At 34.7% G+C, this 21701-nt stretch overlaps 6 protein-coding genes across 8 annotated transcripts; 2 read left to right on the forward strand and 4 right to left on the reverse strand.

Annotated features, from left to right (window-relative positions):
- Positions 1-2429: 2429 nt before the first annotated feature.
- Positions 2430-4044, reverse strand: LOC116349011 (protein arginine N-methyltransferase 6). The gene is made up of 4 exons (XM_031780262.1): positions 3871-4044; positions 3636-3764; positions 3166-3576; positions 2430-3101 (listed from the first exon to the last, which is right to left on the reverse strand). The coding sequence occupies exons 1-4, from the start codon at positions 3940-3942 to the stop codon at positions 2622-2624; spliced, it is 1092 nt and encodes a 363-aa protein (XP_031636122.1). The 5' UTR covers positions 3943-4044; the 3' UTR covers positions 2430-2621.
- Positions 4045-4291: 247 nt separating this feature from the next.
- On the reverse strand, positions 4292-10118 carry LOC116349012 (PAN2-PAN3 deadenylation complex catalytic subunit PAN2). Of its 3 annotated transcripts, none has more exons than XM_031780264.1 (14): positions 9850-10118; positions 9514-9698; positions 9084-9374; positions 8621-9028; positions 8164-8553; positions 7933-8042; positions 7484-7850; positions 7305-7398; positions 6857-6976; positions 6401-6519; positions 5520-6337; positions 5093-5455; positions 4792-5013; positions 4292-4678 (listed from the first exon to the last, which is right to left on the reverse strand). In XM_031780264.1, exons 1-14 carry the CDS (start codon positions 9875-9877, stop codon positions 4399-4401), a joined length of 3795 nt encoding a protein of 1264 aa, XP_031636124.1. In that variant the 5' UTR covers positions 9878-10118; the 3' UTR covers positions 4292-4398. The 3 variants fall into 3 exon arrangements, with proteins under 3 accessions (XP_031636124.1, XP_031636123.1, XP_031636125.1); XM_031780263.1 differs by having other exon boundaries at positions 9814-10118; XM_031780265.1 differs by lacking the exon at positions 6857-6976 and having other exon boundaries at positions 9814-10117.
- Positions 10119-10634: 516 nt separating this feature from the next.
- LOC116349009 (adenosine 3'-phospho 5'-phosphosulfate transporter 1) lies at positions 10635-13182 on the reverse strand. Its single transcript, XM_031780260.1, has 6 exons — positions 13052-13182; positions 12920-12983; positions 12583-12830; positions 11636-12495; positions 11384-11509; positions 10635-11296 (listed from the first exon to the last, which is right to left on the reverse strand). Exons 2-6 carry the CDS (start codon positions 12949-12951, stop codon positions 11120-11122), a joined length of 1443 nt encoding a protein of 480 aa, XP_031636120.1. The 5' UTR covers positions 12952-12983; positions 13052-13182; the 3' UTR covers positions 10635-11119.
- Positions 13183-13256: 74 nt separating this feature from the next.
- Positions 13257-15091, forward strand: LOC116349010 (probable serine/threonine-protein kinase kinX). Its single transcript, XM_031780261.1, has 2 exons — positions 13257-13574; positions 13655-15091. The coding sequence occupies exons 1-2, from the start codon at positions 13374-13376 to the stop codon at positions 14849-14851; spliced, it is 1398 nt and encodes a 465-aa protein (XP_031636121.1). The 5' UTR covers positions 13257-13373; the 3' UTR covers positions 14852-15091.
- A 329-nt stretch (positions 15092-15420) lies between these two features.
- LOC116348997 lies at positions 15421-20932 on the forward strand. The gene is made up of 11 exons (XM_031780246.1): positions 15421-15627; positions 16919-17136; positions 17201-18216; positions 18293-18441; positions 18518-18628; positions 18718-18944; positions 19007-19244; positions 19307-19436; positions 19496-19640; positions 19707-20074; positions 20140-20932. Exons 1-11 carry the CDS (start codon positions 15621-15623, stop codon positions 20462-20464), a joined length of 2934 nt encoding a protein of 977 aa, XP_031636106.1. The 5' UTR covers positions 15421-15620; the 3' UTR covers positions 20465-20932.
- A 51-nt stretch (positions 20933-20983) lies between these two features.
- Positions 20984-21645, reverse strand: LOC116349017. Its single transcript, XM_031780269.1, has 2 exons — positions 21537-21645; positions 20984-21380 (listed from the first exon to the last, which is right to left on the reverse strand). Exons 1-2 carry the CDS (start codon positions 21576-21578, stop codon positions 21054-21056), a joined length of 369 nt encoding a protein of 122 aa, XP_031636129.1. The 5' UTR covers positions 21579-21645; the 3' UTR covers positions 20984-21053.
- Between the last annotated feature and the right edge of the window lie 56 nt (positions 21646-21701).

Raw genomic sequence — 21701 nt, forward strand, 5'->3', positions numbered from 1 at the left:
GAAATAAAAACGAACATGTAACGAGCAAATGTAAGTATATAATTGCGTTTCGAATGCTAATACAAAACCGAATCGAGACATCTGATCAAATGTTATTATTCTGCTTCACTTACGTTCGGGCTCTCTTTTTTTCTCGCATGATTCAATTGCACATACACATGGCATCCGATACTTTTGCTCTCTCTATTCATTTAATCGATTGATTCAATTAACTGATTAAGCCATTTTTATTTTACCTCACTAATTAGACCAATTTTTCGAGAATTACAACCGTTATTAATTGTCATTCGAACCAATACGTGGCTCAGACGAGATGCTTATCACACAAGCTACAATTTGATGTCACAAGCTACATTAATAAAATTTGATGTCAAAATGACCTTTTGATGGACTTCGATGGAATTAAGAAAATTGATTTTTGCAAGACCAAAAAAATTGGCTGAAATTCAATTTGCCATTGGAAATTGAAATGCAATGAATGCAATAAATTTGAAATAATGAGGTCAAACTTAATTGATCAATCTATATTAAAATGTTAAAATTATTATTTCAAAGTGGAAAAGAACGTCGAAATTCACTTTTCAATGAAAAAGTTTACCAATTTCCGAGCATCAAACAGGAAACTCAAACTCAACTTCAAACTTTCCCTTCAGTTCTTCTTTACTTCAATTTTTTTATCATTTCCGTATTTCCCTAATGTGTGTCACAAATGAAATGACAAATATTCCAACATTCAACAACTTCTTTTCAATCAACCAGGATGGCGAGTGGCAGCGAACGCGTTTTTAATTACTGTAAACACGGTAGTGTAAACTGCGTTGGTAAAGTGTTTTTCCATTATCGTTCATTAATAATAAATGATTGTTGATGACATACACATAATTGCGCCTACAGCCACTACGCTTGTTTTTTCCTCGTTGTATTATTAATGTTAATTTTTTTATCGGGGGAGGTACCATTTAGAGGCTTGCCTCAGTCAATTTTTTGTCATGCTGTTTATCTGTAATCATAATAAAGAGATTCGCGCGTACTGTGCAAATTACTTAATGCTCAACATCAATGGATGAGCACGGCGAATATTTTCGGTTTGTCATCGTCTCCATTGTTATATCATTCAGCGATTAGATATCTGTTCAAACAAACAATTAATAGATAATTCGGATGCACAGGCACACAAATCCAAACAAATGGCACTTTATTGTCTCCCATTTGGTTGAATAATTAAAATAAAATCGTCGTGAATGCGCTCGCGAATCGTTACACAAATGTGTCTTTGAACATTCTCGACAATATTCACACCGCAACAAGCAAAACCAATTAATTATTCATATCGTGTTAATGATTGGGCCCGTTTTGAAAACCGTAATTCATGACCAAAAATGTAACATGGTGTAATCATACTTTTTTGTGCTTAACACGAATAGGATATAGACAGTGTTTATCAACTTTGGTCGAACAATGACATTGTCATTTATGTGAACCACAATTTACGAGTGGGAAGAATGATTTTTTTTCTTCTCATTAAATATTTACAACAATAAAAAAAAACAAAGACATTAATCAATTTTTTTGAAGAATAGATTAAAATGCGATAATGATGCTTGGAGAAGAAAAAGTAATAAATGATAAAAAATATTGAATTATTAAACTTTTGAAGAAGTTGATTGCACCAGATATCAAATATTCATTCGAAAGAAACTGTTCCTCTTTTCACTTGATGAGAGTAAACGTGCGTTATCTTGAAATAATCAAAAATACATTATGGCATCAGTTTGGACGTTTACCTTTTTTTTTATTGTTGAAATGAAAAGGTTCAGCTTTCGTCATTCTTGGGTAAGTGATTGAGTCACGAATCAAAAGCTCACGGCAATAATCGCTGTGCATTTATTTAAATGAGAAAGCCGAATTTTCCATCGATTACGATCCCGTTTGAGTCAAATGCGCTTTATGATTGATAGGCGACGATTGATGGAAAATAACCATAGACAAATGTTAATACATTTTGTTATAGTCAGCAAAATTGGGTAATTTAAATCAATTGATTCGGCTCATTCAAGTTGAATGAACGTCGGACGATTTTTATTTTTAGACACCGGCAGCAAGCAAGGGAGTTTCAACCTATTGGGGGCGATGATTCCAAATGAACGGTTTCATGAATATATTACTCAATGGCTTTTAGACTCTTGACATTGGGTTGAAAAACCGGTGACAGTTTGTTTTTTATTATGAACGACCAGAATTTGCACGAATCTGGTTAAAACGAAAAAAAAAAAGATTTTGCTGAAGTCAAGATTTTTTTTTTTTAAATAAAGAAATTGTTTTATTTATCAAAATAGTCCTTTAGCATGAATACAAGTCGCAATTTGGAAACTTTCACTAAATTATAAAATTGCTGTAAAATTGTCCAAAAGTTTTCAGGAGTTCTCAGTATGCAAAGCGATGCAAAGTAGTTTAAAATTCGATTAATTCGAGATTCAAAATGAAAAATCTCGATTTCCAAGAGATAAACTTAGGTCCGTGATATCAATCTTCTCTTCCAATTCAATAGATGGCGTTGTTTAAATCAAAAATCAATGTTTTTTTCATATATTCAATCTTATTTTTCAAATATCTCTTCGGAATTAAATCAATTCCGGTACAATATCTTGAGCTTCGCTCAATTTCAAATGTTCTTTAACCAAAATACATTTTGTAAAATTGCAATCGCATGGAAATGGATGTTCAACATCGCTTGGATCTAAAATGGTAAGTTCAAGTTTGCATTGTCGTTGATTTTCGTCATTTCTTCGCATGGCCAAATTAAAAGCGACCGGTTCGTGTTGTTCGATATTCTCTTGATGTTGATCTGGTAGTAAGATGACGGTTTGTTTCCAATGGGTTGATTCGGCAGTCGGTGCTGTCGACAATGTAACTGTATCGCCCTCATCATTGGTTGGAAATGACACATCAAACCATAGACAAATGCCTTGATACTGTCCGGGCTTTTGTGCAACGACTACTTCGTTGAATACAAATTCATTTAAATTCTCTAAAGACACTTCATTCAAATCGAACCACGCCATGACTGTGCCTTCGTGTAATAGATCTTTGGCCGGCACCACCTGGAATATTATTACCTATTATTCAATAACTTGAATTATTAATACTTCAATTATAATTGTTTACCATAATTTCCGGTTTAAATGTTTTTTGTGCTCGTAATGCGGCACCGAAAGCCGTCATTTGAACACCATCATGCGAATTCCAGGCGTCAAACAAACTGGGCAACGCACATGGAGCTACGTAAATTGATGCATTTTGCGGAAACATCGAACCGGATGGTTTTAAAAATCTATCACGCGCAAACAACACCGAATCCAACATGCCTTCGTGCAACAAATAAAATCCCATCCACTCCGACACAATTATATCGATCTGCTGTTGGTCGTCACCGTTCAATTTAAAATCCTCAACTTTCGTTTGATGCACTTCAATTATACGGTCGAATCCATTCTCTTTGACTACATCACGGGCCAGATTAGCTATTTTTGAGGCTTCAATCGCATAGACCTTGGCAGCACCGGCTTGAGCACAGAACTAAATAAACAAAAGCGATTACAACCACAAAATGTTTGGTAAATGTAACGATTACATACACATGATAGGATTCCAGTACCAGCACCGACATCAAGTACAGTTTTGCCAGCGAATAACGATGAATTTGATAGGATTGCCTCACGGTATGCCGCTTGACGGGGACGATCGGTTAACATCAATTTGTGAATCTAGTTTTTAAACGTTTTTGTTTTAGATTAGTTTTTTATTAAGCGGCAAATGAAATTATTCTTCAGTATTCCAGATATACAATGAACTATTTTCAATGAAACTCACGTCCAAATCCTCATAGCTGCTGAAGTATTCTTCAAGTTTTGTTTGCTTTTCACTCGGCTCACCGTCGGTCATGATTTTTTTTCTTCAGTGAAATATTGTGTTTTGTTAAAAATTTAATTGAGAATTCTCAACAGTGAACCTTGTAAACAAATGTTGACAGATAGAAAAAACGTGCTTTCCAATTGACTAGAGTTAAGGACTGATTCTTCATATTTTCACCGGGTGGCGTTGTCATCACTGCCGCTGGAAGAATGTATTCCCATTGAGAATGACATTTATTTGTTTATATTATGGAAAAAGCAGCTTTATGGTTTTGGAAATCAACAGATGTTTATCATATGTATTTGCATAGAGCTACACATAGAGCTATACATTGATTGATTTTTTTTTCACTGATACAAGATATAAGAACTGAGAAGAGTACTTTTATTTCAAACGATAAAATTTTATTGAAAAAAATAATTTACAAATGCATTCAATTTTTCGAAATATACATTTTAGCGTAAAGCGTGATTGATTAAAACCAAATTACTCATCATCGGGAACTTTCCAGCCGTGTTGTTTACCCTTTTCATATAAATTAGTAATTTCACGCACGAGATTACCTTCTTCAACGATTTTCAAATAATGCTTATAGAGTTGAAGCGCTGTACGTGCATCTTCAACCGAATCATGCGTTTCCGACTGAATTTTTTCGTTCAAAAAATACCATGCAAGAAATTTTAACGATACCATTCTCATATGTGGCAGGTGAAACAATGCCACTGTGTCCACAACTTGATCTGGATTCACCACCATGTTTATAACACTGTAAAAATTCAATTAGTTAGATTAGAATTAGTGATTTCAATAGATATTTGGATTTTTTTTGAAACAATTTTAAAAAATAAAATCTTTCACAGCAAAGAAACAAAAAATTACCGAAAATCATTTTTTAGCCCGTGTCCCACAAAAATCACACCAATATCAGCCAAATAACGTAGTTTTTGATAAGAACTTTTCAGTGTTGTTAAATGTTTATTACTAAAATTAGCGTCTAAGTCTCCTGGTTTAATGCCTGAAAATTTTGTGAGATAGTCAACAACCTGCTCTTGTGTTGAGATATAGTCATCCATAAACGGAACTCCCTCATCTGTGCCACTCCTGAAAATAAAGTCAAATCAGGGAAATGAGATTATAATTTCAAAGAAAAAAAAAAAAAACTAAAAAAGCGGATACAAACCCTCGAATGCAAGTGATACGAGCCACGCTCATATGACTTGGTTTAATGGTGGCCGTTTTTCCATCGGGTCGAATTTCGTTCTCTTCTGGATTTAAAGTAACAAATTCAGCGTCCATTGCAACAAGATCACCTTTCTTCGGCATTTCATCACTAGTCAATGGCTTGAATGTGAGATCATACTGCTTGTTTTTGCAGATTTGCTGACTGAAAATATCATGGATAAATGGATTGCTTGACATTGCTTCGATAGTTATGTCTTTTCCATTATGAGCAATAGCCTCTGTTGACGAGTAAAATAGAACACATGGAACTTTCCAGTCGAGTGTAAACCAAACGGCTTCCTGTTCTGAGACGGGTGCAATACTGAAAAGCAAAAGACTAATTACGTTCTGACCTTTAAAATAAAAAAAAAATCCTTTCTTCTTACCTGAAATCATTAAAAATATACCATTGTCCGCCCATATTTGGGTCACATTCGGCAAGTTTCGCCTTGTGATACTGTTCGCCAACTGAAACTAGTGCCACCAAATTTTTTTGATTGCCATTGATAACCTGACACACGACTGCTGTTAGTTTATAAGTTTTTCTCTCCGTTTGTTTGCTTTCTTCGGTTTCTTCTGTAGTTTTGTCTTCGTCGTCTGTTATCGTCAATTCCGATACATCCGGATCATCTGACGTCTTATCCGTTGATTTAATACTAGTTATGGATTCATCTTCTTGATCGTTGGTCGACTGAATTTTAAGTTCATTAGCTTCATCGATTTCCATTACAAAGCTATGTGGAAACCAAATATTCGATCGATGATTTCCATTCGAATTTGTCGTATTCGCGGTGGTGTTGACTGATGCTGGTGATTTTCGATCTGAATGAGCAAAATGGCAATCAACCCTCGAACAATTGATGCCATATCGGCACGGTTTAATTGGTGTACTACTCGATGGGGCCGATGTCGTTTCGGTTGACGTTGAACCATTTCCTGAATTTCGATTCAATTGACGCTTCAAAAAATTCATTTCTTTCTCATTTTTTAAGCCACAATTGATCGAGAGTATTTGCGGCAGTTCCGTTACACGAGCGTATTGATTTGTTGGCGTGAATTTTTTACACGTTTCACAAAATGCCGGCGTGGTTTTCTCAACGCTTAGCGAATTCCGAAGTACTTGACTGAAACTCATGTGTTCGATTTCGCGATTGTTTTGACCCAGCAAAAGATTGCAAACGAGAAGAATGTTGGTTTTGATTTTCTGCAATGGAATGGACATCGACAAATTAGAAAAAGAGAAATTTGATTAGTTGTTGAGATGTACCTCTTCGTTGCACTTCAAACAGCGATGAACACACGTCTGTTTTGTACCAAACAAACGACTAATATCAGTCTCTTCATCTCGTCCATCTTCGGTGGTTCCTTCGGGTTTTTCTTTGTTTTCTGTAAAATCATTCATAAGTTTATTTTTAATCTACAGAAAATACTACTTTTCCCTTTTTGAAATGTTTCAAAGGAAAAGTATTGTGTTTTAATTAAGCCATTTAAATATATAGAATTTAGATAGAGAGAGTGTAAGCAAAACGACTTTTTTCCAAATGAAAATTATAAATGCATGCGGTTTTTGAATGTAAGCGGTTAGATGTGTGGATGTTGTGTTTAACAAAATGATAAAAGGTGTGAGAGGCCAAAAAGAAAGTGGTGAATATGGAACAAGCAAAGGGTGAAGCAGAGAGTGTAATGTGTCGATTTTAAGCCAGACGGCTTTGCGATTACCCACCACCCGGATTATTTACATCGATATATTGAAACATTTCCACATTTTTCGCCGTTTTCGTTTTTGCATTAACGAATTCGGTCAAATGCAATGCCGGAAATTCAGATTCCACGTAAAAGAAGTCTATGCATGTGTTCGTGTTGTGCGCGATGCCACAAGAGAAAGAGAGAGGGAGAAATAGAGAAAAATGTAAATGTGATTACATGTTAAACCATCATGAAAATACAATTTTGTTGTTGTTGTTGGTGTGATGAAACAATTAAATGATCCAATCGAACCCATTGAGAAAATAAATAAATAATGTGTTATTAGAAATTAAATATATATATTGAATAGAGTACTATTCCAAGCTCTATCGTTGAAGAATGTGTTTGCCAATAGAAAACCCAACATTTTTTTTAAAAAAAAAGTCCCAATTTTCTTTATATAAACCAAATAAATCGTCGTTTACCTTGTGAACTAGTTGTATCTACTGATGGTTGCTTGTTTTTTCGAGCTTCGAGAATTTCATAATGCATTTGATGCAAAATGAAGCGATTCCAATTCTGTAATAAACAACAAGTTTTTTATCAGTTCAAGAGAAGAACAATTTTCAAAACAAAGTTTTTCAAAGCATTTTCTGCATCTTACCTGAATCAACTCAATGAAATCCACATTTGCGTTCATAATGCGATCGCTGAGAATGAGACCAAGTGCGGATGCTTCAGGAACAGTTCGGAATGATCGTAAAAAGTTGCTCGACTGGCACGGTGCATCTGAGGTGTCAAGCATATGAAATAAAAAGCCCAATTCACATGATAGACAGAACTCTTTCATACACGAATGCGATAGAAGTGTTTCACGCAACGGCGCTATGAAATACAGAATTTGAAGCATTGAATTGCAGTATGAATTTGGTAATGTTGCTTCTAGACCAGCGAAAATCGTCTGATTATACTGATCGAAATCAAACTCTTGTGTGCCCAATTTTGTGTATTTCACTTCGTTTCTACGATATCTGGAATGAGAAAACAATTTTAGTCACAATTAACGGAATTTTAGTTTGAAAATGGTCAGACATTCTATTCAGGCGTGCTCACCTTTTTGGAATGATTTTTATTGAATTTTCTGTGCCATTTTTACCGAATGAATTCGCTTGAGACGATGAATTTAAACCATTGGAATTGGTTTTATCTAAGAAGTATGGTACCTAGCATTGGATAAAAACGATTTTAAAAATTATTTTCTTATTTAGTATGTTTAAACCAAAAGTGACTCTACAGTAACAAAATGGTGATCTTACGGTTTTGAAAAAAATGCTCGACTTTTACCTGATTTCTCTTAGTTTTTCTTGGATTTGGAGCATATCCAATCGGTCCTTGCATTTTAATAGTGCCCAAAATTTCCGAATCAATTGGTTTTGGTGTACGATAGCGGTATGTGAGTAGCTCTGCTGGAAAGTCACTGAGCCATTTTTCACCAGTCACCAAATGCGGCAATGGAATCGAAGACAATGGAAATGTTGTGTCCGTTATTGGTACTGACGGCAGTGTCGGAATCGGATCCGCAAATTCGGTTTCACGTGAATATGAATTGAATTGCGGACTCTGCGTTGCAATGGATGAGATTAAATTTATGTGACCCGATTGATCACCAAAGGCCATCGCTTGATTCGATGAAGAAATATCAAACGATAAACATTGTGATCCGTTGGTGTTTATCTGTGAAAAGAATGTGAAAAACTCATGAAAAAAATTATTCAACAATCAATTTGACAAATAAACTTACCTGATACATACAAACTCTTGGTTCGGTCAATTCAACGGTGTCGACAAGTTGAATTTGTCCCATGGCTGATATGACAGCGAGTCGATTGTATTCTTGTGGTAAAAATCGCAGTAAATACGGTTCGATAAGTACTTGAATCGGTGCAATCGGACTTCGAAGCATTCGCAGATCGTGTACCGTTAGAATTCGATCACATTCTAATGTTCCTTGTCGTTCAACGAAACCACACGAAATCAAATAATTACCCTGAACATCAAAGTCAGATAAACTGCCTTCATGTGTGGTTACAGTGTGTTCTATGCTCAATGAATTGGGATCTCGGAGTGCTACTGTTCCATATGCATCGCCAACGCATAGAAATCGTGGATGAAGTCGAAACACAGCCGATCCATTGCCACCACAGTAAAGCTGAAATGAAACGATTAGAAACTTTCTTTACCGAAACTGTTGCGACAAGGCTTACCAATTTCGTTTCGGTAGCAGTGGCCAGGTCAAAGTCAATGATAACCTCCTGATGACCACCCATAATTAATCGATTCGGTGCCATTTGTATCATGCACACCATATCTGTCATATTCCGGGATCGATGCGTGAATTTTGGTATGCCTCGACGGATTTGATGTCGCAGTGATGTCGACGTTAATGCCAGTATACCACTGTCAATTGTAATGATTTCACGAACCATTTCACTTGCATGCACTTGGAATGACGTGTATTTCTGCAAAGCTCCGCTGTAGTATGAAGTTACATGACCCTAGATTGAAATCATATTTTGATTAATTAAAAACCATTCCGTGATAACGATTAATTGAGCAAAATTTTTGGATCATCATAAATAGTGAAGTTCCTTCAAAATTTATGATTTGGGAAAGAAAATTTCCCTTGAGCCTTACCCCTTCATTCCCCATCCATATGAGTTCTTCGTGTGTATCAAATCGGATGGTCGAAACTCCAAAATTTTCACCTCCATCGGCCAAAATGGTACCCATTTCAAGGTACTCGGGAACATTTTGACCGATATTAAATGTCGTAAAATTGGACGCTGGATAGGCATCGTTACCATTTTGTGTGTCGTACACTGAAATTCAATATTTGTTTAAATAACCATTTTTTTATTGTTTCAAATAAAAATGTTATCAAAAACATTTTCTTTTTCAAAAAACATTTTCAAGGTCTGTCAAACAAAAATTTACTTGTCAATGTGATGATATCGTCGGGTCGACCACTACCTTCATTTCCACAATATACATAATCCATCGTATACTTGGCGACTGTGTAATTGCTTTGTTAGAAACGTAATTAATTTTTCACTTGACTTTTCGATTTTGTAAATATTTTGAACACATTTTCTCACATGCAATATTCCGAATGCGTTTACTTAACACAAATTTATTCAACAAAAAATTAAAAAAAAATCTGGCAAATATTTAAAAAAAATTAAATAACTAAAATGGGTTGTTTTTGTTGATTTTGTGTCTCTACTTTTTTTACAGCTGTCGTAACAAATTTATATTTTTGACACATCAATCAACTGCATACAGGCGGTTTGTATATGTGTGTGCTTGGAAAGCATGAAGTTGCCTCCATTTTCAATTGAATGGAAAATGTCAAGTTGGCAGCACTTCCAATTGACAACTGGAAAGTAAGACCATCACACTTCAATACAAACGAGATTTTCGACATGAATCGCCAGATTTTTCTCCATTGAACTGATTTTATTATTTAAATTAAATTTAAAGATTTGAAGATGAACATTTTTTTATTTTTAATTCCTTAAAAAATCACTCATTGAAGAAGAAAAGTTGATAAAACGAACCGAAATACTTCCAATGAATGTCAATCGGAATATTCGGCGTACGCCAGAACAATATTGTGATATCAGAATAGTTGCAATATTTTTGAAACCATAAATTTGATAAGATCTCCGAAAAAAGAATAAAAATTCTGATAACATCAGCTTAGATAAAAACAGTAAAAGCCATAAAAAATGACACAAATATTTTTCATTTGTAAATCGACATAAAACAATTGAATAAATAGCTTTTTATTTGTTGTTTTTTTTTTAATTGAGTACAATTGTCGTTCTTTTTTTTTGTAGATCATTTCGAAAATATGACGCACATTCACGCAGGCGTGGTTATTATTTTTATATAATATTTCGCAAATAAGCTGCCAACGGCTGCCAATAACTACGTCCACAATCTATTATGACGTTGACATAGCATATTAACCGATTTTTTTCTTTAAAAAATAAAATACATTCGATCAAAAAATAAACGAATCCTTTGGGCCATCATATATGAGTATACTCATGATGTCATCGGATTCGCTTTTGTAATATATATAAATAGACACTTATGTAATATCCGTTTAAAAAAACATTCACACACAATCAACGCGTTAACACTGAAGCAGAAATTAAATAAAAAAAAGTCGCTTTGGTTCACATCAATTGGGGGTAACGATATCACTGCATTTATATCTCTCTTTCTCTCTTTCTTAAGCGGTTGAATTGAGCAGAGATTTATTCGATTCGATTTTGCGTCGTAGCATTCTTAAGCGTTGTGCACAATAAACTCGTAAAAATAATGCCAAAAATACAATGATTATTCCAATGATTCCAACGGCCGAAATGTAGTGCTCATAAACGATGCAGGATAGGAGAATTGACATGGCCTAAGAAACGAAATATTTTAATGAATTTGAAAAAAAAAGTGGCAAAAAACCCTTTAGAAATCAAATCAGTAAAAAATGCAGACTTACCTGTCTCAATGTCATTATGATTGTAAAAATCACCGGTCCAAATTGTGCGATAGTATGAAATATAAACAATTGTCCGATGGCTGAACTAATCGACAGTACTATACAGTCTACTACAAACTTTGTGTGCTAAAAAATAAAACAAAAACTCAAGTTATATTAACAAAATAGGGAGAAAATCTTCCTAATGGAAGCTATGAGGAATTTTTTTTTTAATTTGAACAAAAACCCTGAAAAATGATGTCCAAAACTTACCGTCGTTGCGAACAAAAATGATTCCATGAAACCCCCTTGAATGGCAAGCGAACACCCTGTAAATAATGCGCTAAAAAGATTAACACTGCACATCATTTGAATGGATGTCATGCCGTATGTCTTGAACAGATCACTTTGCCAATTCGATGTGAAACTGTCGAATACAAGGTACATGGTAAGTAGTAAAATCCCTGCCATCGATGTAATTGATGATACTGCCGAATGATCGGATTTACTGCCGAGTAAAAATGCTAACATTCCGATTGAAATCAATGCAGCCGTTAAATATTCATAAAATTCGAATTTCGTTCGCGATACAATTTTACCCATTAACATCACAGGAATGATTTTACACGATTTGGCCAGTACTTGGGTGGGAAAATTAACAAATTTCAATGCTTCATATTGAAACCATGCCGACATAATATTTGAAAAACTGGCAAATGAATATTTAAATAGTGGCGCCGAACCCGTAATTTGGCCAATTGTTGCAATTGCCGACGATGGACTGTTTTGTTGCATTTTATTTTTCACACATAAATAAACTAAACCGATGAAAAATGACAGCATACGATTGGTAAACACCAAAAATTGTGAATCATGAAAATGTTCCTCAAATCGATGACCTTCGGGCGTTACCGTTATGTATGGCTGTGTGATTATTTTCTCTTGTAATAGTCCCCATACTAAGTACGATGTCATTAAACCGAAAAAGCAAAATAAAATCTGAGCGACACCACCTTTGGCCGTTGTTGAACCAGTTGTTGTCTTTGGATTTGCATTGTGTAGCGGTATGTCTATTGAACGTATGCTCGAAAAACAGGCTCGCACCATTAATGGGATGAAACTGATTTTATTTGCTGCAGAGATGAAACGAAAGAAAAGATTCATGAAAAACCGATGAAAATGTTGCGAGTTTAATTCAATGCCAACACATGGACACTTACCGCATCGTTCCAAATACTTTGTTCTCTTGGTGTATTGATAAATCAAAATGCCGGGCACAAATATACAACTGTATCCAAAGCAATTGACAATAAATTTTAATGCCCATCGATATTCGATCGGATGTAATTCAATTAACTGTGTTAAACTGAGATCGTTTTGTGCTCCTGGTGTGTTGCCATCGGTCAAATACAATTTTAGAATGTTTGATAGAATGTAAATTGAAACTAATGTTTTCAAAATGATGAAACTGTAAATCACCAAAATTCATTTATTGCAAAAAAATGTGAAGAAAAACGACAAAAAACACCATAAAAAGATATTAAAAATAACACGTACATGATAATAAAATCTGGAATTGGATTGGCCATGATGGTGTTGGCGACACGTCTCTGCAAATTTTCTGCAATAATTTGATAAGAATACAGTTAATAAATATTCTGAGTGTTTTACTCTCGTTAAATCACCTACTTTTAATAAATGTTCAGTTCGTTCTGTGTTTCATGTTTACTTAGTAAGTCTGTTTCCGTACGATTTATGTCCAATAAAACTGATTTGTTGTCATTTATTTTATAGATTTGTCTTTGACAGCTGGAAGTTTGACAATTGACTGGAAATCTCGAACTGGAATGTTGTTGACAGTTGCAGTGGTGGCGCTAATTGTATTGTTGAAACATGCGCTTCTTGTCATTAATATATACACAACAACAGCTCAAACAAACGCGACCAATTTGTTAGTGTTCTCAAACAAATTTTGAAACGAGCAAAAAAAACCAACAACAAAACATTTATAATGGTGACCAAATGTAATTGGCGTTTGGTGGCAGTATCCAAAGCGGCAAAAAATCTAAGAAAAGTTTCGTTCGTATTGAAAGCTGGTGCGAATCTTGTTGGTAAAAAGAAGGACAGTCACATAAAAATACCGTCCATATTGTGTAGCCGAGAACATTGCAGTATTTTTTTAGATGGCGACAGAGTCACTCTCACAGATACGGTACATTTTTTTCTCTCTCACATTTATCTCTTTTTGGGTAAAGTTCATTTTCTTCAACATTTTATTGCTTTTATTTGCAGTCAAGAAATGGCACCTACATCACCTTTTCACATGGAACACAGCACTTTACAAACACATCCACCGAACCGCTTGAACAAAATGATATGATTAGTTTTGGTTTTAATACGGCCTCCGTATATGATATAAATGATAAACATGCATTTATGTATCGATTGGTCAAGGAAAAAATCGAAACGATTAATATCGATGACAGCGATGATGATGATGATGATGGTACGCCGCCACCACCGGTGGTCAAAGATAAATTCATCGCTATTGACAATAGAGTGATTGACATTGATTCAGATTCCGATTCAAATTATTCGGGTGACGAATGCTTGAAAAATATTGAAGAATTTAAAGACGAGGAAAGTGTCGGCTCAAGTGTTCAATTTGAGGACGATTCAAGTATTGATAATTACAGTGATTCGATCGAAAGTTCGGTTGGAAGTGGCGATGAAAATTTTGTGGTGACAAAAACCATTCTAAAATGCACCACACCAACCGAAACCATTTCGTTGGATGAAGATGACGAGGATGATGTACCTGATGTTCAAGCACAAAATCAAGATGATGCACAAATATCGGAAATAAGCGATAAAGCATCGAATGGCACAATTGAAAAACCATCCACAGCGATGGAAACTGATGAACCGACGAAAAGTACCGAAACGCAGGCACCGGAATTAAAGTTAACGGAAATTGATACAACATCCAAAGAAGATGATCAACAGTCTGAAGACAGTGAAAATTCGATGCCAGGTTGCAGCTCGAAGACAAGAAGCGAAGAAAATAACGCCAGAAAACCATCGACGGAAAGTGATAATCATGTGGAAACAAGCCCAAGCAAAGAGGAAGAAAAAGAATTAGAGAGTCGTTTGGAGGGTCTTAAACGTAAATTGGCCGAAAAACCACAAAAGAAAATTTCCCTAATAAAAGCACAACCGTTACGAAAACGTCGTTCAACAATCACTGAAGAAGAGTATTTAAAGCGTAAGAAGATCAAACAACAAATCGATCCCGAACAAAGCAGACAAATGAAACGTGAAAGATTGGCCATTATCGGCGAACAACAAAAGGCAAGACGTATAGCAGCTGCCGAAAGTGTCGGCGAATCAAATCGACCAAAAAATATGCCGAAAGTTAAAATAAATGCGGTTAGCCGTGGCGAACAACTTTGCACCGATATGCTGGCACTTGGCAACACAAGTACATAAGAAAATTGAAGATTCTAGCTTATGAATTTCGATTTAAGTAAACATTTAAACTCCGTATTACTTTTGTTAAATGTAACCATTTACAAGTACCATATAGAAAATGAACAGTAGAAGTTTACTGTAGTCGTAATAGTCTCTTGTTAGAGCTTCAGGTTAACACGTCATTTCCATTTCATTTTGAATTATTTTTTTTAACTAGCTGAAAATAATAAAAATGTTTTACTAATTTGGAAATGGGAATTTTTGGTGTTGTTTCATTTTTAAGTTTTTCTTTTTTACAGACTTTTGACAGAACGGACATTTTTTTTTATTAGGCAAAGGTAAGCAAAACAATGAGCATTATAAATGCTGGTACGAAAAAAACTCAAAACTTGTTCGATCAAAAGTCCACAACAATTTTGTTTGCAAATCACAACACACAAGATTTTAACTGTAATATTATTCTCTATTCATTCGTTCTTCGGTTTTACATTGTTTCAATTATGCCAATGTGATGCTGTCAATGTCATATATGTACAGTCACAATTGTGTCAGTGTGTTAGTTGTTTTGTTGTCACGACCAGATTCAACAGAACATAAACGTGTTTGACATTTGTTTATTTTGAGAGTTGGATTCACGGACGAGCACACCGCTTGTTGTTATCTCGTCGTCGATTGAAATATTTTATTGTGTGTTTAAAAAAATTGTATTAAAACTGCGGATGAAAAAGTACAGTTTTTTATTAATTGTGGTGGTTGAGTTTTAACTAAAGTGTAAAATAAAAACAAAATGCAACGTAAGTGTTTGAGCAAAATACGCGAATTTTTTATGTAAAAACAGAATTATAAAAAACAGCTATGTAATTTTGAAAAAAAAATTGTATCAAGCACATTAATTGAACTGTTGTAAAAGAATTGCATCTTGTTCTATGTCAATTGTTCGTGTAATTCATGTATTGATTGTATTGTATGTGTTGTTGAATGCGGCACGATAAGACGTAGCGCAAACCTACACTGCTTAGGCAAAACGCGCGAAACATGAAAAAAAATCATTTTGTATTTTTTTTTCGTGTCATATTTATTTGTATTACTTTCGACTTGGCTATTTATGCTGGCAAAATTTCGAGCGAAATCGGTGTCTTATTACAATTCATTGGTTTTTTTATGACCATTTTTTCTAAATTACATGCACTTTTTTTACCACTTTTAATAATAATATCTGAGAGGAATGGCAAATGGAGAAAAAAGAAGAACACATGATGATTGGTGAAACATAGAGAAAGAAACAACAACAATCAGAGAAACGAAAGATAGAGCATTTTGTGATGAATAGAATTCTTAGAAATCGTTTGGCTCTTTCGTAATACATTTTAAAGTTTTTATTTACATTCTTCGCAAAGGACAGACTAATGAACACATATTTCAAGTTTGTTGTTGTTTTAGGTTCTAACTTTTTATCAACATGTTTATGAGTCTATATTACAGTGTGTATTGATAAAAAGAAACATTTCTCGGACTTTCTATGCCCAATTCTCTCACCGATAAGTGTTCAAAGGAGATATGGAAGTTTTTTCGATTAATGATTTTCAGACAATATATTTGAATTTTGTCATCTGGATATTTCAGCTCATCAGTAATTGTTATTGTTTTCACTCCACATCATCGCCTAACGTCATCCAGATGAGCTGAAATATCCAGATGACAAAATCCAAATATATTGCCTGATGATTTTTGAGCCCTTTTAAAATTCATTGTAAAATGTGTATTTTTGGCACCAGAAAACCGAATCGAACGTTTTTTCAGACAGAATTTTGTATGGAAGCAATGCCTGTATGACGGAAAACGTTTCAAAACATATCCATTCAGTTTTCACGGTGATAAACTTACTGCAAAAATTCATTTCGTGAAGAATGCCGATCACTTTCGAATCAACAAAATGAATGAAGTTTTTTTTATTCATTTCTTTGTTTGTTTCACTCTATTTGACACTCTGTATGGTAGTTTTGGTATAAAAATCAAGTGTCAATTTAATCTGAACTATAAATCGTGACCAAAAATAAATTTTCAAAAATGTTTCCAATTTTCCAGATATAAAGCGGGAGCCAGTGGTTGAGAGGCCAAAATTGTCTCTGATTGCTGTAAGCGAAGCAGCAAGAAAATTTAAAAATATCTTCGTGCTAGAACCAAATCGAAATTATACGGTGGGTCGAGAGAAAACCAGTGATATTTATTTGGGCTCGCCCCTATGTAGCAAAAGTCATTGCATATTACAAGTGGGCGAGGAAGAGGTGATTGTTAAAGATCAGGTACGAACCTCAACGTTTAAATGCGATATTTTTTTTTTAAATTATTCTTCTTGTTCAAATTCAGAGTTTGTATGGTACTCGTGTGAATTTTGTGAATTATAAAGACAGTCGATGCATTTTAACCGAGGGTGATTTGATTGGATTCGGTTGTGCAACAAATACCAAGCATCTGAAGGATAAAAACGATCATAAATATTATGTGTATCGTTTTACAATTGGAAGCGGCCTAAACTCATCGGAAACGATTGAATTATTGTCGGACGACGATGATGATGATGCTGTGAGAAATAGAGGTATCAGCGGTTTTTGTGTGGAAGATGCTGTTGAAACGGACGATGAAGATTGCCCGTCGGCAGATGAAATGGATGTTAAACCAGACATTCACAGTTTAATGCGAACGGTGCATCTTGGTGTCGAAATAAAACAAGAAATCGATTATAATTGTTATAAATACGATACGGGAAGTCAAAGTGAACCGATTATCGTGAATGATATACCGTATGCTGTCGATGATGAAGATAAATTCAATGAAGATATTTTGATATGTGAACCACCACGTAAACGAATTCGACCAACAGATGTGAACGAATTCACCAGCCTTCTGGCTAGTGAAACCGAAACAGAACTCGAATCCGAATCAAAAGATGAAGAAAATGACACAATAAATGAATCTGGTTCAGAACAAATTTTTGCACCCGAATACCAAATGAGCGATACAACACGCAAAGAAAAATGTAAAATTGTTGTACGATCACGTGGTCAACAGCTTGCAACTGATATGCTTATGTCCGAAAAATTATTGATGAAAAATATAAATGAAGCAAGTGCACCGGTGCAAGGGACGGCTGGTGCAAAGACACCAGCTGGTCCATCCACATCGACATTCATTCTAGATTCAACCTATTTACCCGAACCGGAATTTAGCAAAATTTCGATTCAAGATTTGAACAATCAATTCATTTCGGAAATTACAAAATGGAACTATGCATGGATTCGAGACAAGAACCCAAATCCACTGCAATATCAAATGCAAGTGAAACCACTTGGCGTAAATTTTGCGAATTTGGCCGCGTTTCAAAGGTTTGTTTTGATTTTAAATTTTCCACTGGAAATTTGAGATTTTTTCAAAAATATTTTTTTTTTTGATTTTCTACAGGCAAATAAAAAACTTTCTACTCATGGAAATATATTCGATCGTGTACACTGAATTTCACCGAATTCACAAACGGAGCCAAAATACATTTACAAAATTGATGGATTACCAATATGACGAAAATTTGAAGCGTTACATTTATACATGCTTTGGTGAGTACTGTGGAGAGAAATCCAAACAAAAACCATTGATTTAAATGATTGAGTATGATTTTCAATCGAATTTTAGCTGAGACTAAAGACTGTCGAGTGGCTGAGATTCTCCCGGGTGATTATACTGTTGTGACAACCCACAAAGGACATTGTATGGCATTCGTTACGTACGCTCGCCGGGAGTCAAGTAAGTATAAGAAGAAAATTCACAACATCGTGAATTATATAGGCAACTGAAACCATTTTTCTAAATTCAAAATTTCCGATTCGTTCCAGATGGATGGCAATTCGAAATGCAAAGTGCCCATGTCATAGAAAAAGATAAAAAATTCAAACCGAAATGTCTTCAAGTCACCTTTGTAGCGAATGTTCAAGCAATGTTGGAATATTTTATCAGTTTGTTTGAACTCAGAAAATCATCACTCCTAGAGGTGTTTTTATGTCCAAGTAGTCAACATGTGGATCAATCTCAAACTGCCAATGACTTCAGTAAAGGAGACAAAGTAAATATCAAACTATCTTTGACGGCGTAAATAATCTAATTCAAAATAAAAATTCATTTCAGTTCACGGACATTTTGGAAAAAATCTATGAGAAATGTGCGATTTCATTGATTGGATGCCGCAAAATTTTGTTAGTCAATGGTGGTGCCGGAACGGGGAAAACAAAATTCATTTGCAGTCTACTTAAAAAGTTCAAAAATGAAAATTTTCAATACACAAAATCGATTTTAGTTTGTGGCATAAAGAATGTTCTCGTTGATCAAATGGCAGTGGAAGTTTTTCGGGATATAACCAGCATCGGTAATTTGTTAATTGATTTGGGTGTGTGTACTTGTGGTGAGCTTTTCCTTATATTTTCATAGCACGATTTGGAAAATTCTCAAACATGAGGAGTGATGTTCGCACAAAAATTGGCGTCGAAAAATTCAGCCCGAAATTGAAAGATGTGAATATTGTATTTACAACTGTAAGCAATGCCGTTGATTTGTTGCAGTGAGTATACATGACACGCTATTTCATTCTTTATTTCTTAAATTGATTTTTTTGAGCAGTGTCGATAGATCATTTGACGTGTGCATTGTGGATGATGCTTCACTTTGCTCAGAAGCCGAAATTTTGCCACTATTTCGGCTGAAATTGACCACACTGCTATTGGTCGGCGACGAAAAACTTCAGACCTCATCAACGATCAATGAAGTTAGTTTTACAGTATTACGCCTCATGGGCTCGCATTTTATTTTAACAATCATACATTATTTTCAGTGCTGTCGTGATAATGGATACTCTCGTTCGCTGTTCACTCGTGTCATTGCCAGTTACAAGCAATTGAATTCGGAACGAATTCTCTATCCAACGCTGTACGAACAACATCGAATGCTGCCCGAACTAAGTTTATGGCCAAACAAGTTTTTCTATCAAAACCAGATGAAGATGGGATCAATCGCACGTTGTGCGCGATCTCCATTCCACCCATACACCGTGTTCCAAGTCAATCAAATCGAAGATATTGAAATTGACTTTTTAAAACAACTTTTAGAATTTTGCTTGCAATATATCGAACCGAAGAGATGCTCTTATGGAATCATCTGTGGGCATCCGAGCTCGAAAGATGAAATCGAAGCTCAGATCAAGTGAGTGGTATTTTTAACATTTTTTTAAAATATATATCGTATCTAATCGGGGTTCTTTTTTAAAGAGAAAATCAGCGATTCAGTGGAATTGAAGTCAGTGGATATGATTCATTTCAAGGCCAACAAAAAGACATAATTATTATGGTGGCATTGAAGCCAACCAATGGATTTGAACTGTTTAGTACAAAGGAAACGTTAGGCATTGCTCTTACTAGAGCTAAAGAATCGCTTATCTTTTGCGGTAATTTCCAACATGTAACCACCGTTGTCGATTCAATGACGAGCATATGGACGTCATTACTTAGTGATGCCAAAACACGAAAACGCTTCTATGACCTCAACGGAATGTTTGATGAATCGCTGGTTAAGAACGTATTGAAGAATCGGTGAATCCGAAGAGGCCCACCTCTATATACTCATTTTCCAGCTTTTTTTACTAGTTATAACGGCCCACGACTTTTTTTTAATGAAAAGACAAATTAGCAGTAAAATAGTTTTAAAAATGTATTTTTTGATATCATTTACAAATTTACAAAAAAGTATGGAATCGGATTTCGATCAAAACGTGGCGAATTGTAATTCAATATTTTGCGACTTTTTTGCGAGAAAAATTCCATTTTTTGTATTTATAAAAAAATTTACATGAAAAATTTTTGCAAATTTTAATTGAAGTAAGAAATTATTTTACAACTTCAATAAACTTTGTCTGTTTGCAACTAGGGATCTGGACAAAAAAAACTCCCACAATTTTAAATTTAGTTGAAAATAACAAAGAAAGAAAAACTTTATTTAAAACACTGTATTTTAGCTTAAAGAGCAATGAATTTTCAAATAAAATATTAAAATGTTAAACTGATTGACGAATACAAATGGAAGACTTGTATCACATCAAATAATATTGATTTAAAATTTATTTGAATAACAAATTTATTTCGAACCATGAATTATAATTCGAAATTAGCTTTTTTTATTCTCAAATTCAATGAGGAGGTTGAAAAGGATTTGGAGGAAACATTGGAAGAGCTGAACGAACTGCATTCTGCATTTCCTGCAAAAATGAATTGAACGGGTTCGACGGGTTCAATGGGTTCAAGAACTCAATTAGGTCTGAAGCAGGATTTGCCGCATTTGCCGCATTTGCCCCATTTGTTGGTAAAGAAGGGCATGGCAATCCAGGTATACTTGAAAATGGATTTGAACCTGCCGCTGCTGGTGGTGTTTGACCACCTGGGAATGATGCTGGAAGTTGTGATGGTATTTGACCAGTTGGGCTGGGAAGTTGTGGTAGACATCTCACCATTAAGACCTTTTTGAATCAAAGAAAAAAAAGATATTTTTATTCGATTAAATAAATGAACTCAAGTCATGCTTTCAAAGGAAAACCCGGTCCAATAAACTGCCTTTTGAAAAACCTTCAGTTCTTCCAGATGAAAATATTAAAATACGATTAATTTCAATTTACCAGTTGACTGATTACAATCAAAGTAAAAATTATGTATTTCATCTTGATTCAGAGTTTTCACTTAATAGATCTTGATTGGATCGCTTTAACTCACTTTATGACTGGTCTTCTGCAAAGATGCCACTTATATAAAAATTACAAACTAGTGAAAAAAGTATATCCATT

The sequence above is a fragment of the Contarinia nasturtii genome, unplaced genomic scaffold (assembly GCF_009176525.2).
Source record: "Contarinia nasturtii isolate CC-2019 unplaced genomic scaffold, AAFC_CNas_1.1 Cnas_scaffold_2740, whole genome shotgun sequence".
Taxonomy (NCBI): Eukaryota; Metazoa; Arthropoda; class Insecta; order Diptera; family Cecidomyiidae; genus Contarinia; species Contarinia nasturtii.

What these genes read in the sequence shown, in the direction of transcription:
- LOC116348997 (XM_031780246.1), top strand. An exon ending in AATTTGGCCGCGTTTCAAAG is followed by an intron (nt 18,217 to 18,292) that starts GTTTGTTTTGAT and finishes GATTTTCTACAG; the next exon opens with GCAAATAAAAAACTTTCTAC. An exon ending in TCGGGATATAACCAGCATCG is followed by an intron (nt 19,245 to 19,306) that starts GTAATTTGTTAA and finishes ATATTTTCATAG; the next exon opens with CACGATTTGGAAAATTCTCA.
- LOC116349011 (XM_031780262.1), bottom strand. Translation starts at nt 3,942, where the DNA reads ATGACCGACGGTGAGCCGAGTGAAAAGCAAACAAAACTTGAAGAATAC. An exon ending in GCAGCTATGAGGATTTGGAC is followed by an intron (nt 3,765 to 3,870) that starts GTGAGTTTCATT and finishes TTTAAAAACTAG; the next exon opens with ATTCACAAATTGATGTTAAC. An exon ending in GTACTGGAATCCTATCATGT is followed by an intron (nt 3,577 to 3,635) that starts GTATGTAATCGT and finishes TTGTTTATTTAG; the next exon opens with TTCTGTGCTCAAGCCGGTGC.
- LOC116349017 (XM_031780269.1), bottom strand. Translation starts at nt 21,578, where the DNA reads ATGAAATACATAATTTTTACTTTGATTGTAATCAGTCAACTG. An exon ending in TGATTGTAATCAGTCAACTG is followed by an intron (nt 21,381 to 21,536) that starts GTAAATTGAAAT and finishes TGATTCAAAAAG; the next exon opens with GTCTTAATGGTGAGATGTCT.
- LOC116349010 (XM_031780261.1), top strand. Translation starts at nt 13,374, where the DNA reads ATGGTGACCAAATGTAATTGGCGTTTGGTGGCAGTATCCAAAGCGGCA. An exon ending in GAGTCACTCTCACAGATACG is followed by an intron (nt 13,575 to 13,654) that starts GTACATTTTTTT and finishes TTTTATTTGCAG; the next exon opens with TCAAGAAATGGCACCTACAT.
- LOC116349009 (XM_031780260.1), bottom strand. Translation starts at nt 12,951, where the DNA reads ATGGCCAATCCAATTCCAGATTTTATTATCAT. An exon ending in CATTTTTGTTCGCAACGACG is followed by an intron (nt 11,510 to 11,635) that starts GTAAGTTTTGGA and finishes TTTATTTTTTAG; the next exon opens with CACACAAAGTTTGTAGTAGA. An exon ending in TCATAATGACATTGAGACAG is followed by an intron (nt 11,297 to 11,383) that starts GTAAGTCTGCAT and finishes TTCGTTTCTTAG; the next exon opens with GCCATGTCAATTCTCCTATC.
- LOC116349012 (XM_031780263.1), bottom strand. Translation starts at nt 9,877, where the DNA reads ATGGATTATGTATATTGTGGAAATGAAGGTAGTGGTCGACCCGACGAT. An exon ending in CTGCTACCGAAACGAAATTG is followed by an intron (nt 9,029 to 9,083) that starts GTAAGCCTTGTC and finishes GTTTCATTTCAG; the next exon opens with CTTTACTGTGGTGGCAATGG. An exon ending in GGGCTAAAAAATGATTTTCG is followed by an intron (nt 4,679 to 4,791) that starts GTAATTTTTTGT and finishes GAATTTTTACAG; the next exon opens with TGTTATAAACATGGTGGTGA.